The sequence below is a fragment of the Myotis yumanensis genome, unplaced genomic scaffold, assembly GCF_028538775.1.
Source record: "Myotis yumanensis isolate MYYU_CA2020_CCGP unplaced genomic scaffold, mMyoYum1.0.hap1 SCAF_11, whole genome shotgun sequence".
NCBI classification, from domain to species: Eukaryota; Metazoa; Chordata; class Mammalia; order Chiroptera; family Vespertilionidae; genus Myotis; species Myotis yumanensis.
The window spans coordinates 44,041,013-44,059,201 of NW_027223762.1; the positions used below are offsets into that span (position 1 = coordinate 44,041,013).

General features: G+C 43.4%; 1 protein-coding gene and 1 long non-coding RNA gene across 2 annotated transcripts in view; one reads left to right on the forward strand and one right to left on the reverse strand.

Annotated features, from left to right (window-relative positions):
• LOC139020009 (uncharacterized) overlaps window positions 1–4,031 on the reverse strand; it is a 51,810-nt gene extending 47,779 nt beyond the window's left edge. Inside the window, exons 1-4 of the long non-coding RNA XR_011473181.1 lie at window positions 3,854–4,031; window positions 1,965–2,039; window positions 1,819–1,866; window positions 860–1,017 (exon numbers count right to left, since the gene is read on the reverse strand). This is a non-coding gene — a long non-coding RNA (uncharacterized lncRNA). The remainder of the gene's footprint in view (window positions 1–859; window positions 1,018–1,818; window positions 1,867–1,964; window positions 2,040–3,853) is intronic.
• A 5,139-nt stretch (window positions 4,032–9,170) lies between these two features.
• On the forward strand, window positions 9,171–17,191 carry LOC139019235 (uncharacterized protein C2orf78-like). The gene is made up of 5 exons (XM_070428312.1): window positions 9,171–9,287; window positions 10,251–10,335; window positions 13,498–14,259; window positions 15,078–16,568; window positions 16,806–17,191. The coding sequence occupies exons 1-5, from the start codon at window positions 9,171–9,173 to the stop codon at window positions 17,189–17,191; spliced, it is 2,841 nt and encodes a 946-aa protein (XP_070284413.1).
• Window positions 17,192–18,189: the final 998 nt, after the last annotated feature.

Below are 18,189 nucleotides of genomic sequence, written 5' to 3' on the forward strand. Positions count from 1 at the left end.
CTGTCCTCAACTTGGCCCCCAGTGCTCTCAGGTGACGACTGCTGGCACTGTGAAGGCCTCCTGTGCTCACGCCCATCAGATGCTTCCTCCTGTCTTGACACTCCCTCTGGTGCGATGCTGAGACCAGGTAGGTCTGTGCCCGGTGGTGGTTGTCTGTTCCACCCTCTTACTTTGGGGCTTCTACTTTCCTGGTAAATGCTACCTACCCATGGGCGTTTAGTTTGGATTTATGTAATGCCATGACAGGGTTTGGGGAGATTAACACTGCCACTGTCTCTATCTTCCTTAAAATCTGCTCATCCTTTGACATGATTATTTTACTAGTAAATGTGACAGCCCTGAAATTATCAGTCCCCCAAAGCAGAGCTGCAGAGCCCATCTGCCCTACCCTCATAGGACTCTGGGTTAGACAAGGCTTTCTGAGTGTCCTCTGTCTAAGGTGGCACCTCATGCTTGTATTTGCTTGGATCATGGTGTAAATAAGAAGGCAAAACACAGCTACCTGAAAAGCTCATGGGTACAGGGACATTTGGCCACCATGGGAGGGGAATAAACCTGTGGGCAGGGGGAGAGTCTGTAGGCAGCCACTGGTCAGGAATGTGTATCTTTTCATTCCCTCTTTCCTGCTTTTATTTTCTTTTTTAGACATGTACAAAACTGCATCTCCCATCTGCCCTCCTCCCCAGCCAAACATATACACAAACAAAACAAACAACTGATCCATGCAGTTTTCTTCATCTCAATTCATGGTAATGCCATTTCCCAAGTTGCTCAGTCCGGAAATCTTTGAAATCATATGACTCCTCTCTTACACTCTCCATCATTCATCCAGATCATCAGCAAATCCCATCTGCCTTACCTTCACATTGTATCAAGGACTTGTCCACTCCTGACCATTCTCCTCCACTTCCACTCTAGTCCAAGTCTCCATCATTTCCTGCCTGGATTACTGGGACAGCCTCCTAACTTGCAGTTTCCCAATCATTGTAGATCCACAGAGCCCATGGTGTCTCACCTCTATGCAAAAATAAAACAAAATAAAATAGTCCCATTTGGTAAGTAGTTAGGTGCCAACAATTTAATAAGTATTTGTGCCTGTAGTAGGCTGGACAGTGGACAGCCAAAGACAGCAGGTGCTCATCCCTGAAACCTGTATGTATTACTGTTTTACTTAAAAAAGGGTCTTTGTGAATGAAGGGTCTTCAGGTGGGAAGGTTATCCCGGACTATGAGGGTGAGCTGAGCCATAAATGCAATCTATGCGTCCATATCAAATGGAGGCAGAAGGAGATCGAATGCAGACAGAAGAGGGGAAGGTGATGTGACCATGGAGGCAAGAGGGCTCCAGGAAAGATTTCATAGAAAAATAAAATCTAATGAGTGCATCCTAGCCACATTAACAGAAATGTTCAATGGTGTTAGAGATGTGGAGGAAGAATTGGTGATTAAGTCCATAGGGAAAGAGACAGACAAATGAGACCAGAATGAGGGGGACAAAAGTGGTATAAGAAAGGAAACATAACCATGGTATACTATGGCTCAGAGCTGTGTATTTATCTCATACATAACTTGAACTTAGAATTTCTGATTTAACCAAAAGTTGGGGAACAACTATACTAAAAGGATGTGGTAACAGAAGTATGTGTGTCATGGGTATGAAAAAGCTAAATCCTCATCTTCCACTGTAAGAAGTCAATAGCATTAATGTATACAATATACACTACTTAATTATAACTTCTTTTATTTCTTCCTTGTATAATAGAGCATTACAATGATTTTTTTTTCTTTAAAACTAAGTATGGAAGTAGGTTGTACTTACCTATGAATTTCATTTCAGGACAGTAAAAGGCAAAATACAAAGTATGTGCTATAAAAAGAGAAAATGGAGTGTGATGGGATAGAGAATCACTGTTCTACATGGTGAATTCAAATTTCTAAAAGAATATTGAATTAATTTTTGCTTACTTTTTTCAAAGGGACTTCAAAAGCAATGCTGGAGTCCCAGGCATCCTCCGTCCAACAGGGAGATAGTCTTGCCACCTGTTAATACATTTGTGTTAGCCAAATTCTCTTAGCCTTTCTCCCAGCACACACTGAGGACTCCTCAGTCCCCTCTTCTCTTTGCTCTGCTGCTCCACTTATTCACCCCCAACGAGTTATCTGTACTTCCCCTCTTCCTGTTTCCCCATCTTGAAAACACGTACAAGGGAACAAACAGTGCAAAGGTCTCAACAAAGGAGGAATGCTTAACACCAGAGATTGCCAGAAGTTCTATATCCCCGATCAAACCTAGCCTGGTCCTAAATACTAAGGTGGCATAAATACATAGATGTTAACTGAAATAGTTCAAACTCAATTCTTTCACTTCATAGTTCATTTTTAATCCTCATACAACTGATGCCATCATTATTGGATCGGCAGGGAACTTCCAGTTCATAGGGTAAAAAGAAAACCCCATAGAACGGTGACACTGAGCTGTGCTTAATAATGCTAGGAGTCACAGTGAGAAGTAATATTTGAGCTGACTTCTGTCGAATGAGTTAGAATGAACTGAGGTTGATTCGGTCTATCTGAAGCATTGGAAGTGAGGGCAAAAGTTGTACAAGTTGAGGCTGGAGAAGCAGGTTGGGTTCTAGACAGTACAGCGTACAGAGTCTTAAAGGCCGAGGTAAAGAGTTTTTTACTCTTTTTAAAATATATATATTTTTATTGATTTTAGAGAGGGAGGGAAAAACATCAATGATTACAGAGAATCACCAATCGGTTGCTCCCATACCCCACACCTGGGATCGAGCCCACACCCAGGCACATGGCCTGACCTCCAGGTTCATGGGTAGACGCTCAACCATGAGCCACGCCAGCTGGGAGGCTCAGTGATTGATGTTTTGGGGATATTATGAGCTATGGTCCAATCTGTCCACTAAAAAGATCTGTTATGGGAAGAATGGACTGGAAGGAAACAAGAGATGGATATACATGCACTAGGAAGGACCTAACTGCAATCGGTCTGGCAAGTTCTGGGTAAGACGCTGGGGGAGAAGCTGGAAGTCAAAAAGCTTCCCGGAGATAAAACAAAGGGGCTGTACTGAGGCACGAGGTGGAGGAAGGAAGGTCTGGAGGAATAAAGAAGGGTTCACTGGCCCTCAGCCTATGAACCAGGCCACGGTTGGGGGCGAGTAGGAGCCAGCAGATCAGTGATTCTCATCATTGATGTTTCTATTCCTCTCTGAAATCAATAAAAATATTTTTTAAAAAAGAAATAAGCAATAAGCAAAGGATCCACATTAATAATTTGAACCTAGAGAAAAAGATCACTCGAATGAGCCGTTAGGAAGCAACAGTGTGGCCTTTTTCGGTTAAAACAATACAAACCAACTTTTTCCATGAAAAATTCAGCGGTACTGGTGGGTTTCTTCCCCAATTTTCGTAGTTATTACATTATAAAATACCACAACTTCTGGTTGTGGTAATTAATGGGTGTCACCAAAACTGACAGTCCCATCTTTAAAAGCAGTCCCTCTGCATTTTACCCGAAGGGCAATGGCCAGGCCTCGCTTTTATATATTTTTGCCTTTTTATTTATTTTTTATTTATTGTTATTGAGCGTATTACAGATGACCCCACCACCACAAATCCTTTCGTGGCAGGACCTGGCTTTCTAAAGGATGGAAAAGTCAGAAACGCAGACGGTCCCCTGCAGCTCCTGTGGGCGGGGCAGCGACAGGATCAGGGCCTCCGGCAAAGGGCGGACAGGCTGGAGCGCGGGGCCACGCCAACGGGCAGAGACCGGAGAGGCGAAGCCCAGGCCGGGGCTGGGGCTGGGAGGGCCACGCCCAGGGCCCCAGCCACCTTACCTTTCGGGGATGTGGTTCCCGCCCTTCTTCTTGGCCGACGAACGTCCAGAAGAGGCGCGTCCCCGGCCCCAGCGGCTGTGGGAACGATGCCATTGGCTCATGTGGACCCCGAGAGACCGCCCGCCCGACGCCAAGAGCGCCCACGTCGCCAGCCCAACTCCGTGGAGCCAAAACAAGGTCCTCCACCGGCTGCTCCTACACAGACACTGCGCACGCGCCTCCCACCAGGCTCCCGGCTAACGCGCACGCGCCTCCCCCCAGGCTCCTGCCTAACGGGCACGCGCCGCCGGGGGCGATGACGTCACGCGCAGGCTGAATGAGAGGCGGGGTCAGTAAACAGGACTCGAGTGGCTGTGGCGCCCTCCTTAGCCGGCGGCCGGTAGCACAGGTCCATGAGTTCAAGTACAGACCCTGCAGAGTGCAATGCTGCAGCCCATGGAGTGAAAAGTTAAGTCCCGCCCGCCCAGTTCCCAGCGCGGTGCTCCCACATGTTTTCCAAGCGCTTACATTCACACTTACTGTCTAGTAGTGTATATAAATATTTATTAGTTCAAATATAGATACCCTCTATTTTATATAAACACAGCATACTACATCTATTCTACAATCTATGAAATTTTTATGATTTTCCCAAAAATATATGGGTACATCTATTTTTTAAGATTGCATAGTATTCTACTGATTGTAAGTTTGTACCATTATTTATATAACTGATGGACTTCTAGTTGTTTGCAGCTTTTTTTATCCTCCATTACAGGCAGGCTGCAATGTAAACATCCTTAAACATATATACAACTATGTCTAAATTTCTAGAAGTAGAATATCTGGAAAGAAGGATATGCAAACTTAAAAATTTGATAGATACTTCTTAATTACCCTTCAAAAATATTGTGTTAACCTACACTCCCACTCACCATGGAACTCTTATGGAGTATCAATCATGTGCCAGGAAGTATGTATTTACATTTTTAAAAGTGACCCCCAAAAATAATAACTGAGAGAGCCCTAGCTGGTTTGGCTCAGTGGACAGAGCATTGTTCTGCCAACTGAAGGGTGTCGGGTTCGATTCCAGTCAAGGGCATGTACCTAGGTTACAGGCTCAATTCCCTGCCCTGGTTGAGGCACGTGCAGGAGACAACCAATCCATGTGTCTCTCTGACATTGATGGTTCTCCCTCTGTCTCTCCCCCTCCCTTTCATTCTCTCTAAAATTTTATGGAAAAATATCTTCGGGTGAGGATTAACCAAAATAATAATAGTAATAATAACTGAGAGAGACAGGAGTAGAGCTCAAGTCTAAGATTTCCATACACTATCAGGCATAGAGATCTGTATCTGTTTCAAAACCTCTCAGTTCTGCTAGAAGTGAAACAACAAGTAACAGGATGTCCTAGAGTAGGTCTGAAGGCAGAATAAAGTGCCAAATTTCAGATTAAGCTATATATAATTATAATAGAAAATGTTTTGGGTGTTTTAATTTTTAGTTTCTAAAAGTACCTTATATACACTGTTACTAATCTTTACAACCATTTGAGATCTGGGTAAACTGAGGATCAGAAAGGTCAGTTATTGAATAAAGGAATGAATGAATGTGTAACAAGATCATTAGTTTTAACATTTCTGGGACAATCGTATTCTAACAAAGTTTATATGCACTAGCATTTATAATTCTGAAAATTTCCACATAATGAAAAATCCTATATAATAAAAGGGTAATATGCAAATTGACCCTAACAGCAGAGCGGCTGGGAATCACTGGTCACTATGACACACACTGACCACCAGGGGGCAGATGCTCAATGCAGGAGCTGCCCCCTGGTGGTCAGTGTGCTCCCACAGGGGTAGCTCTGCTCAGCCACAAGCCAGGCTGACGGCTGCCAGTACAGCGGTAGTGGTGGGAGCATCTCCTGCCTCCTCAGCAGCACTAAGGATGTCCGACTGCAGCTAGGCCTGCTCCCCGCTAGCAAGTGGACATCCCCCCGAGGGCTCCTGGGCTGCCAGAGGGATGTCTGACTGCTAGCTTAGGCCCAATCCCCCAGGGAGCGGGCTTAAGCCAGCAGGTGGTCATTCCCCGAGGGGTCCCAGACTGCGAGAGGGCACAGGCCGGGCTGAGGGACCCTTCTGAGTGCACAAATGTTTGTGCACTGGGCCTCTAGTAGTTTAATATTAGTAAATTGCTATTTGAAAAAAATATGTAAATTAGCACAGCACAGTTTGCACAATTTGTACAATTAGTCACATTCAAATTTAGTGTCAAAACCAAAATATTATTTTGGAATTCATGATAAATATATTTAATAAGCATGTAGTGGCCAAAAAGTATTAGTGGTACAGATAGCTATAGACTTGAAAATATACAAAATGTGACATGAATCTATCAGAAACTGGAAAAAAAATATTGATCATATATTTACAATTTGCTACAAGACACAAGCTTGAGATAGGAATACGGCACAGATTTGGTTATAGTTGACACAAGAAACTCCAGACCAAGGCACCATTGGGTTTCCAGAAAGTATGAAACCTAGCAAAGAGTAGGCCTTTGGATGGGAGTGGATCCAACATGAGGTGAAAGAATGCATTAATAGGTATGTTGTACACTGGAATGGGAAACATAGGAGCAAAGGATATTTGGAGTGCCAAACAGCTAAGTGGTTGACACTATAAAATCTAGCAGTATCTGATAGGGCCCCAAATATCATGTAGAGGTTTGAGGGATTCCAGTCTTTAATTAAATTAAAAGTGAGAGTAACAAAGCATCCAGGGGTAGATGGCCTGGGTATATTTCAACAAAGCAAGTCTTAGTTATCCCAATGGGTACAAAATGCAGGAAGTGGGTATATGGGACAAGACAATACCTTAACTGCAAAAAAGAAGACTTTAGGTCAGGGTAGAGGTTGATGCTAAGCTTCAGAGTGTGGAACTAAAGTTCTTTAGGTTCCTCCTCCTACATTTAAGATTTTTTTTAGAGTTAAATGATGCTGAGCCCCTAAGGCAAAGTTAAATGGCAGGAACTATGGAGAGAAAATAGTTATAGATGCTGGGAACCAGGAAAGGCCTAATTAAGGGTTCGTCTAGGTAGAATTGAAAGGTGGAACTGAGTATTTTATCATGTAAACATTTGTTTGCTACCAGATTTCATCTTACTACACTTCCTCCAATCTTACATCACCCATCCTAATCTGCAGTGGATATGGATTCTTTTGATTTCCAGGAGAAAACAGACATTTTTTTGTTAAAAAAAAAAAAGACTGGTCTGCCCTAGCCGGTTTGACTCGTAGATAGAGCGTTGGCCTGCAAACCGAAGGGTCCCAGGTTCAATTCTGGTCAAGGGCATGTATCTTAGTTGCAGGCTCGATCCCGGGCCTTGGTTGGGGCTCGTGTGGAAGGCAACCAATCGATGTGTCTCTCTCACATCGATGTTTCTCTCTGTCTCTACCTGTCCCTTCCACTCTCTCTCTAAAAATCAATGGAAAAATATCCTCTGGTGAGGATTAATAAAAAACAAACAAACAAAAAGACTGGTCTGGCTTGCAGATAGATATTTAGAATATACTGTAAGCCTCACATTACATATTAGTATCATGGAAGTTGGCAATTTGAGGTCTGAAACTTAGAGGAAAAAATGTTGAAAAAAATTTATAAGGTTCTGGCCAGCATTGTTCAGTGGTCAGAGCATTGTCTCACATACCAGAGGGTTGCAGGTTTGATTCCTTGTCTAGGCCATGTACCTCAGTTGCAGGTTCAATCCCCTAGTCAGCGCAATTATACAAAGCAACCAATTAATGTGTCTCTTTCACATGGATCTTTCTCTCCTTTGCCTCCTTCCACTTTCTAAAAACAATCAATGGAAACACTATCCTTGGGTGAGGAATAACAACATTTTTTAAAAATATATATATTATATTGATTTTTTACAGAGAGGAAGGGAGAGGGAAAGAGAGTTAGATACATCAGCTGCCTCCTGCACATCCCCTACTGGGGATGTGCCTCCAACCAAGGTACATGCCCTTGACTGGAATTGAACCTGGGACTCTTTAGTCCGCAGGCCGACTCTCTATACACTGAGCCAAACCAGTCAGGGCACAACATTTTTTTAAAAAATAAGTTTAAACCATATGTCTACACCACAACACCCCTCAGTGTATTTCTTCTCAGATAAGTATCATCCTATCATCCCCCATCTTTGAAAACACTCATCTCATAAAAGGAAAAGTACTTCTATAAATGAAATATGTCTCTTTGTAGATTCCATCTATGAGCTATCGTCTCTTGGCTCTTGCCATCTTGTATCACACACTTCCTACTCACTGGCATAAAAAAGCCCCCAGGTAGGTTGACCTAGGCACCCCTAAAAGCTTACCATCAAGAAAAATGACTAGATCCATAGATTTCCTTCCCCAAACCAGCTTACTCCATGTAGAGAGTGAAGCAAAAGTAGGTTTACACTTGTGACTACACGAAATAGAGATTCTTCTTGTATTATTCACTAATTATTGTATTATTCCCTATGAACAACTGTACACTTGCTTTTGCCCCACCCTGTATAAGTCATTAGCAACTTAGCCCTAACTCAGAGTCACCAGGGTGGTTAGTGGGAAAAGCACTCACTAGGGGGCAGAGAACAAGGGCAACCCAGGCAAGCTCAGGCTAAGTGCACACCTCTCTTCTTTATGCTCAGGGCCACAGTACAACTCACCACAGTGCCCTTTTCGCACACTCCCTGTGGACAAAACCAGAGCTTGGTACAGAGCATAAAAACAATCCCTATTTTACTAATATAACCAATGAATGACATAAGTGACAAAAACAAAAATATATTTAGGCTTATTCTCTCTAGTGGACAGAGCTCTTGCTCTGTATACTTTCACATTGCCTGTTCCCTGTTCCTCATGCAAGTCCTGTCTTTATTATTCTCTTCATTTCTGTCTGGCCTTGCACCCAAGCATGGCAGACAGAGAATCCTAGAGGCCCAAAATTCTACAGCGGCTGTTTGCAAGGGGGAGGAGACTACAGTAACTGTCATACTGGATACACTTTATGGGAGAAGGAAAGGGGAAATATCGTGAATGCCTCTCATGTGTACAAATGCAGGATGGCAGGAAGCCTACATAGCCCAAGAAACCAGAGGGAGCAGATTATGTGCAGAAGAACTGCAATCAAAGGCTAGAAGAGGAAAGGTTTGCAGTCAGCTGGCTCCTAGCTCTTTGGTATTTGCTTCTAATGGGCAGAGTCCACTTTGGGACGCATCAGACACTGAAAAGAAGACTCCAGCTGCTGCTGGAAGTTGCCAGGAAGTAACATCCATGAGTGTAAGAATGCAAGAACAAAGCTCGTCTAGAAACACTGCCTACAATGAAGAAGAAGAAGAAGAAGAAAGGGAGAGAAGAGAGATGCAAGTCCAATCTGGCCTGTCCCAGCCCAGCCCAAGGAAGGTAGGATTCAAGAAGAAACTAAAAGAGAAGAGCCTTGGACCACATCATTCTCCACAACATGCACTCAACAAACTTCATTTTACTCTTTAACCAAGTCACAAAAGAGCTTCCTCCACCCCCACCCCCACACCAAATCCTCATCTGAGGATATTCTTTTCTGCTGATTCTGAGAGAGTGAAAGGGAAGGGAGGAGGATGGAGATAGAGAGAGAAATATCGATTTCAGAGAGACACACTAACTGGTTGCCTCCTTCATGTGCCCCCACTGAGGGGCAGGGAGCGAATCTGCAACTGAGGTATGTGCCCTTGCCTGGCAATGCAACCTATGACCCTTCGGTCTGAGGGCTGATGCTCTAATCACTGAGCCAAACCAGCCAGGGTGCAAAAGAGCTCTTTAATTCCTTCCTTTGCTCCCCAAAGTTGCAGTAAATTCACTAGTTACTAGTAGATGGACAGATATAATTTCCGCACAATTGCAATGGTGCAACCTACATAACCCTTTCTGTTCTCTCTTAGGATATTAAATATATATATAATAATAAACATATGTCATACAACATAATATAGAGAATAAAAGTACTAGTTAATTATATTAATGGATGTCTTTAAGAAACACTGAGATCATTTCCCTAACACACGAACCTGGGGAAAGTGGGACTATCACATTTGTCTTGTCAACTAGCACATCTACCCCGGAGCCCAGCCATTTAGGGGTTGGCTGAGCTCCCCTACTGCTCCCTCCATCCAATCTTGTCTTCTTGTTGGGGATCTGACCTCCCTATTGGCCTTCACATCCCTTTAAACTGCCTGCTTTGTGACATCATTCTCCCACCAAACCTACCACCACCTGGCAGAACCTTGGGGTTTCCATGGAGTTGTCAGTAAATACATTTGGATCATCGCAACTGACCAATGACCAGTATCCAGTGACAGTGTGACCAGTAACCTTCGTACTGGAAACAAGCGCTCTTTGGCTTCACCCACTCAGACATCCTCATCCCTTGCATCTACAATTCATAAAATTTCCTCTTCTTCTCTGACCATGTCAGGTAAGGAAAGAAACTTTTAAAAGTTTCTCATGAGATATTTTTGCCCCTAAAATTAGCAGTAGACTCAAAATAGCATAAAGAAAGGAAATATTGATCTAGAAATCCAGAGACCTAATTTCACTTTTGATTTTGATACTTACTAGCTATGTGACTTGGGACAAGTCATTGACTCACAAAATCTGTTCATCCCTCATCTGTTACATTAGGATTTCAGATTGGTTGTTCTCTCTATTCCCTTCCTTTTCTAATATTGAGTTTTAAAGACACCCATATAGAAAATAAAATCAAGACTTCTGGAATGCGTTTCAATAGAAACACAGAGAATATATATGTATATGTATATGTATATATGTATATGTATATATAGTCTCTAGTATAAGGGTCTCTCACCACTAATGTTTCAACTTTAGTATTGTCAGTTTAGTGCAGTTCAAAAAGTAATATTCACCTATTTTTGGAGTTTTCTATCCAAACTAGGTGAAAGGGGAAAATAGGGAGAGAAGATGAAGAGTACTAGGCTATAGTGAGGCAAGTATTTAAATGTGAGAAAGTTTAGGATTGCTTTCATCAGCACGGGCCCACAGGAACCAAGGGGGTGAGACACATAAGCATGAAGGAGGGGAAACTGTAAGAATGAAGGAGGAGGCATTGGAAGAGCTCTCAAGAGCAAAAAGGGGTCGTTTTACAATGGAATGCTGAAGGCAACCAAGGATTTTAAATTAAAGCAGAGCGCGTAGAGTGAAATCTGCTCAGAGTAGGGCAAAATAGAGTTGATTTTAGTCAGTGCTTACATTAATGGACTAGGAAGGAAAGTAAGGCTGGAATAGGGTATCAGTAGGCAAAGCAGCTTATCAGCAAAGTTACATTCAGTTGTCTGTGTTTTTCTATTGCCTCTCTGAACACACAGATGACAGTTTTGAGTATCAACGTTTAAAAACATGTGTTTTAGAAATTATGGTTCCTGTAAGCAAGAAATTAATAAAGGTGGTTATCTAGGGGGCTGGAGGAAAACATAATTTTCAGTGTTTCACTTCCTTCTGATATTTAAACTATGTAGATGTTTTTTGTCACTTAAAAAGAAAATTAAGATTAAAAATTGATATGTCCTAACCTGAACCAGAAAGACCAATTCCTTTGTGTGATAAGCATGTTCCACACTGAGAAACAGCCATCATCTCCCTTAGATCTTAGCTACCTAAGAAGGAAAAGAAAAGGTCAAACCCCACATCTCTAACTTCACGTGTATCTAAAACCAATCTTGTGGGGTCTCTTGACGATTCCTAGAGTAAATTTTTAAAAATTTTTTTTTATTGCTTAAAGTATTACAAAGGGTATTACATATGTGTCCTTTCCTACAGTAAATTTTTATTTAATTAAAGTCTAGTGATGATGGCTTTTAAGACTTTCCTGGATGTTGAAGATGATGAAAATCTAGGTTTTAAGATAAACATATAGATTTTCAGGATACTCTTTTAAGTGTTTTTTCTGTTTGTCATGTGGTTATATTAATTGAAATATATATTTCTACTAGACTTACTATCTGTTACTTGCTGGGTAATATTCAGAAAAAAACATGAACAATCACATTAATGGAATTCTTTTTGCTCTGATTTATAGCAATTTTTACAGAAATATCTGCCTACATATATTGGGGCTACTTATACATCAACATTTATGGTTTGTTATGCAGTTTTTACTGATATATCTTCTTTCTCCACATGGCTAGAAATTTTTTCAAAATCATCTTGTATTGTGCGCTGTTCTATGGTTAATAGTATTCACTAAAACAGCATAGGCAATATTCACTTTTATAACGTGTGTATAAAATAGAACATCATTTACTAGCAAATTTTTATGCTTTGATTTTTGCTATGTGCCCCAATTTTCATTAATATTTATATATATTTCTAGTTATGTGATATATATTGTTCATGATTTTTCTCTTTGTCTTTCCATAACTTAAATTTTCTTTCATATAAATCTTATCCTATATAATAAAAGGCTAATATGCAAATCAACCCAACAGTGGAAGGACCCTTGGTATGACGCACACTGACCACCAGGGGGCAGACGCTCAACACAGGAGCTGCTCCCTGGTGGTCAGTGTGCTCCCACAGGGGAAATGCTGCTCAGCCAGAAGCCCTGAGCCAAGTGCAGTGGTGGGAACCTCTCCCACCTTCGAGGCAGCGCTAAGGTTGGCCGACTGATGGCTTAAGCCATCAGTTGGACATCCCCCCAAGGGATCCTAGAATGCAAGAGGGCACAGGCCAGGCTGAGGGGCCTCCCGACTGCACAAATTTTGTACACTGGCTCTCTAGTGTAATATAATACTTCTCAAGTATTATTGTTACTATTATTATAATGACTTTATGGATGAGTAACTCAAAACATGGACAGTTTCAATAATGTTTTTCTTTCAAAAAGCACTTCTTGAGAAACTCACTCCCCCATAGCCATTTTGAGGTAGGATCAGAAACTAGGCTTGAAGAGGGTAAGAATGACACTTCAAATTTACCCACTGCACTGAGCTACATGTGAGTTCCAGGGACTAACATGTGAACTTTCAGGCAGCACGAGGCACTGAAGATTACAGTGGCAATAGCTGTACTGTTTTCCATGGACAAAACTCCGCATCTGTACTAAAAGCCCCATTGCTCCCGGTTTGTGGCAGTGTAATGCTTAGAGAAGAGCTTGAGTAAGGGAGTCAGGATTCTTAGGTTATGTAACACGGTAATAATACAGGCACAATGAGAGAACTTGAACAAGTCTATCTGGCCTCTCTCAGCTTCAGTTTCCACGCTCATAAAATGAGAATGTTAGAACTCAGGTTCTCTAAAGAATCCTGGTTCTAAAATGCTTCGATTCTAGGAAAGAGCACACAAATCAATACTAGTAGAGGCTCAAGGGAAAGGTAGGGCAGAGAGTGGTTGCCTCTACCGTAGAGAATGTATGAACCACTTGGTTCTCTTGCACATTTTGCCCACATTGGGAGCACAGGCAGTTAATACAGAAGAGTAGCAAACTGTTCCAGCACTTACAACCAGCATAAGCTGTTTGATTTTTGACACCTCAGTGAGTATTGGTATTAATCTTAAAATGATCCTATTATGCAAACATAGCGATTCCCTTTGATTTTTTCATCACCCTCTCTGTTCCCCACAGAGAATTTCCAAAATCCACCTTTACTTGGAACTTCAAAGTCTCTGCAGCTCTCTCTTCCTGTGGGGAGCACTGCAGCCTCCCTCACAGGACGAGTCTGCAGTCTCCCCAGAGTCTCTGCTCCAGCCGTCACGTCAGCATGGCTCCTACCATCAGTCTCTGGCACCTCTTTCCAACCTCTCATGGGTAGTGCCTACCTTTACCAACATTCTAGCACAACTATGTTGTCTGGAGTTACCGGCCAGAGCCAGATCTCCACTCCAGCTGCTTCCAATCCTGGTATTTTTGAGTGGGCGCTCACAGGAGGCACTGCAAAGAAGTCCTCATCCATCCGAGACTTCACGGTGACTGTCATTGACCAGGACACAGCAGTTTCATCCGTGTCGATGGCATCCCAGTACAATAAAACCTCAGATGCCACTAACATGGTGCCTCTGTATCCACCACTTTCTGCCAGCCTTGTTCACGGGGCATCATCTCAGATTCCAAATCAGGGACAGAGCTGGTCACTTCCCTACCAGGAAGGAAGCCAGCTCTATTACTACAATCAAGGCACACTGGGGCCTCTGCTCTCTGCAGAACGTGGCCCCTACCTGCAATCCTATGGCTCTGTGTCTTACACAGAGAGCAGGGCCTCTGCCCCTCAACCAGAAATGGTCATGGTACTAAAGGAGGTCCAGCCCACAAATGTGATACCACCGGCCTCCACCTCTGCAATCTACTACTCAGTGCCTGCTCAACCCATCACAGAGACAAGTTTTCAAGGTGAGTTCAAAAGCAAGAAGGAAGAGGAACGGGGTCACCCGGGAACTGGTGAGTCCACAGACAGGTAGACTTTAAGTCCTGTGACTTTGTAACTGCCACCCTCAGTCAGTGCTCCCCATTTCCAGACTCTATGGGAACACCTCATAGAGAAGGGAAGGTGGACACTGGATTGGCCATGTATGAGAACTGAAGAGCATACAAAGGGGTCCCACACTATTCACTCCCTTATCTACTAGTCCCCCTCTACTACAACAGTTTCATGGACTCCCTTTATTTATTGCTTCAGTGTCTTTAGAAAGAATTTCAGAACTCTTACTGCGATAGTGGTAGTTTAACTTTCCCTCACTTCTTAATTCATGCCAGGTTTTAAGACCTTGTGTTCCATGATCTTGTCCAAAGCAAGCAGGCTAGAAATCTGCCCTTGCTTATGTATTTGATCAGGAAGAGCTCCATTCCCTCCCCTACTCCATTGTGTGAAGTCTTATTTCCTCAGGAAAGGGAGAGAACTACAAGGACTCCATATGTACAATGCTAGCTTTGTAAAACATTTTAAATCACTTACTTTTTATTTGATTTATCACAACCCTGTCAAATACACAGAATACCATGAAACAATGACATCAAATGATCCCTAGTGAGAACTAGAACAGTTGTCTCCTTTCTCATAGCACAGGGAGCTGTCCATGATCCTTAGGAAGAGCTGGTAGGAATGCCTTTCCCATTGTTGGAAGGAGCATGGTTGCTGCATTGGTGGTGACAGGAGAGAACCCATGGGTGGTGCGCAGGGACTGACTGGCTTCTCCTTGATTCCTTTGTAGTGATGGAGACTTCCCTGGGGATGAAGACTTCCCTCGGATTGCAACCTCTGAGCCAAACATTTTGTCTACCACAAACCCCAGGAATCCCCAAGTCTTGTAGTGGCACCAATATCCAGATGCTTGACAGCAACCCACCACCTGAGCTTGGGGACATTTCAATGGCAGCTCTAGTCCAGAGTCCTAGTATTTACCTGGCACTGCCTCCAGCTCCAAGCCAGGAACAGAGAGAGAATAGGAATTTGGAGGACATGAAAACCGTGCTTTCAAAGCCTCTGGATGCTTACCAGATCCCAACAGAAAACCAAGAGCCTCCACTGCTCCCTTTAGAAATCCCCGACATTCCCCAGCTCCTGGCCTGCTTTGATCCCCTTGGCCTGGAGGAGCAGCCTGGTTGGGAAAACGCTGGTCTGGGAAAGAACAGCCTGAGTCTTAAGGACCAAGGGACACTTGAAAATGGGATTGAATCCAATGATGGCTTTGCAGACATCGCTACACTGGTGGAGGATATTCAGCTTCCAGTGGTCCTAAATTCCTTGGATGAACTTGATCAATCCAAAGGTCCCAAGGTGATCCAAACCAAAGATACCAGAGCCATCAATTTGAATGAGGTGCAGAAAACAAGTGTCATTAATGCTCCCTCTGAACTGATCAGTGGTGCTCCCATAGTCAAAATCCAGCCTGAGAATCCAGATGGCAGGTTGGTGGGAGAAGTGGCTGTTTCCAATGCTGCAGCCAGTGACAGGGCTCCTGAAAACAGGGCCAAGAATTCTAACAAACCTCAGAAAGCTGCCCCCAGCAGGACCAGCAAAACCAAGAGCCATGGGCAAGAAAAGACCAAAAGAACTAGAGAAAACAACCCCAAGAAAACTGAAGAGAGTAAGCAGTCAGGGAACAAAGTCAAGGCAGAGGAGAAGCCAAACATTCCAAAGATGAAACGGAAGAAATACCACCCTGAGCTGACCCAAGAGACCTTCAAAAAGCCCCGAAGCTCCCTGGGTATGCATATGCTGGAGTCTGTGCAGGTTTTTCATGCCCTGGGGAAGAAGAGTGATAAGAAAACTGAACTCTCTTCCTCCCGGGCCCTGGGACACTCAAGCAACCCCAAAGGCCCCCAGCCATCCCTAGCTATCAGACAATGGCTGGATACCCCCCATGAGGGCAAAGGTCCTGAGAAAGCTCCAGTCAAACGCCAGAAACCAGATGGCAGTGCTGAAAAGGAGTGTTCATCTTCATCTGAGTACGAGCTGCCACCGCCTGGGAAGGTCAAGTTGGTACCTTTGATTTTTCCAACTTTGGACAAGCCCCAAGCTCGACCTGTTCCTCGCAGGCCACTGTCTCTGGCATCACGTCGGCCCGCTGGGGCTAACCATGCCCAGCCTGGTTCTAAGTCAGCTCAACCTACTGCAGTCAATTCATCCCAGACAACATCTGCATCTATGATGGGTCCTGCCAGACCAGCTCTGCCAATTTCAACCAATCCTGATCAGCCTGGTTCTAACTCAGCTCAACATGCTGCAGTCAATTCATCCCAGCCAACCCCAGCATCTATGACAGGTCCTGCCAGACCAGCTCAGCCAGTTTTGGTGAACCCAGTCCAACCAGATTTGACCAACCCTGTTGAGCCTGGTTCTAATACAGCTCAACTTACTGCAGTGAATTCATCCCAGCCAACTCCTGCATCTTTGACAGGTCCTGCTAAACCTATTCCAACCAATTCAGTCCGACCAGGTTGGACCAACCCTACCCAGCCTAGTGTCCCTCAGTGTGATGCTTCTAGACCTGTGCCCTACAAAACATCAACTTGCACTTCTTTCCAGCGGGAGGTGGTTCGCACTACGGTGAACAAGCCCTGGACCCCACCCAAACCTCAAAACCAATGGCTTCTCCAGGATTTTGCCTGTCAGCGAATTCCATGGAGGAAACCTGATATTTCTGGGCCAGTAATGTCCACGCCCATCACAAAGGAGCAGAGGCCAGAGAGGGAGGCTATGAAGAGGAAAGCTCAACTTGAGCGGGAGAATGCTGCCAAATTCACCTCGCTGGGGAAAGTGCAATATTTCATCGAGAGAGAAAAAGAAATGGACATTTCTCGATACTATGGCTATGCAAAATAAGAGGTGCTAGGAGTGTTGGTGCCTCGCTGGATACCTACTGTTTTCCCATAGATAGATAGATTTAAATTTCTCTATTCTGGTATATTTTAAATCTTAACAAAATTGAATAAGTAAATGTAGTGGAATTCATAGATAAGTAATAAAGAAGCGTTTTGAGTTTTGAGATGCTGTTAACTGTGGCTTTCTTTGGTGGGGGTGTGGATCAAAAGCTGCATGAGAACAAAAGAATTGGTAGTTGGATGGGCAAATGAGGGACAAGGGGTAAGAACTGAGGAAACAGAAAGAACTTTGTCTATGGCCATAAAGGCTAAAAGGGGAGAGATGGATTTATAAAAGGAGCAGGAGGTGGGGGGATGGTAGAAGTGAGATGCAGGGTCTGGGGTTAGGGTTAAAAAGATAAAATCTGAATAGAGTTGAAAATGGCGGATGAGTCTAGATTGATCAGGAGAAATAGAAAAAGTCTCTCGTGGAGGCCGGTCTTAGGTCTCATGCCCACCAGATAAGTATTTTAGAAAACACATAGTTGGTACATTTCCCAAAGGTTTGGGTTGCCCTTTCCATGTCTGATTGTAGTTGGGGAAGGTGAGGACATATCAAGGGAATCTACCAGATGAGTGGCACGGGGGCAGCTGATAACAGGGACCCAGGCTAGTGAACTGCTGTAGAAGAGGGCTCACCCTACTGGGTAAATCGCTGTATACTCAATACTAATGCACCATGTCCATTAATGCACTATTTATTATATTTAATTTAGTCTTCATTTCTAAAATTTTTCTTTTCTTTTTAATTCTGTCCTGAGTTCTATCATCTCATCTAATTCTTACTTTTGGTATTCTTTCACCTGTTTTTATTATAGTAAAACATACATAACACATAATTTATCATTTTAACGGTTTTTAAGTATACGATTCCGTCACATCAAGCACATTCATGATATTGTGCAACCATCACTGCCATCGAAAATTACAATAATTATGTCCAAAGATGGAGCAGGACTT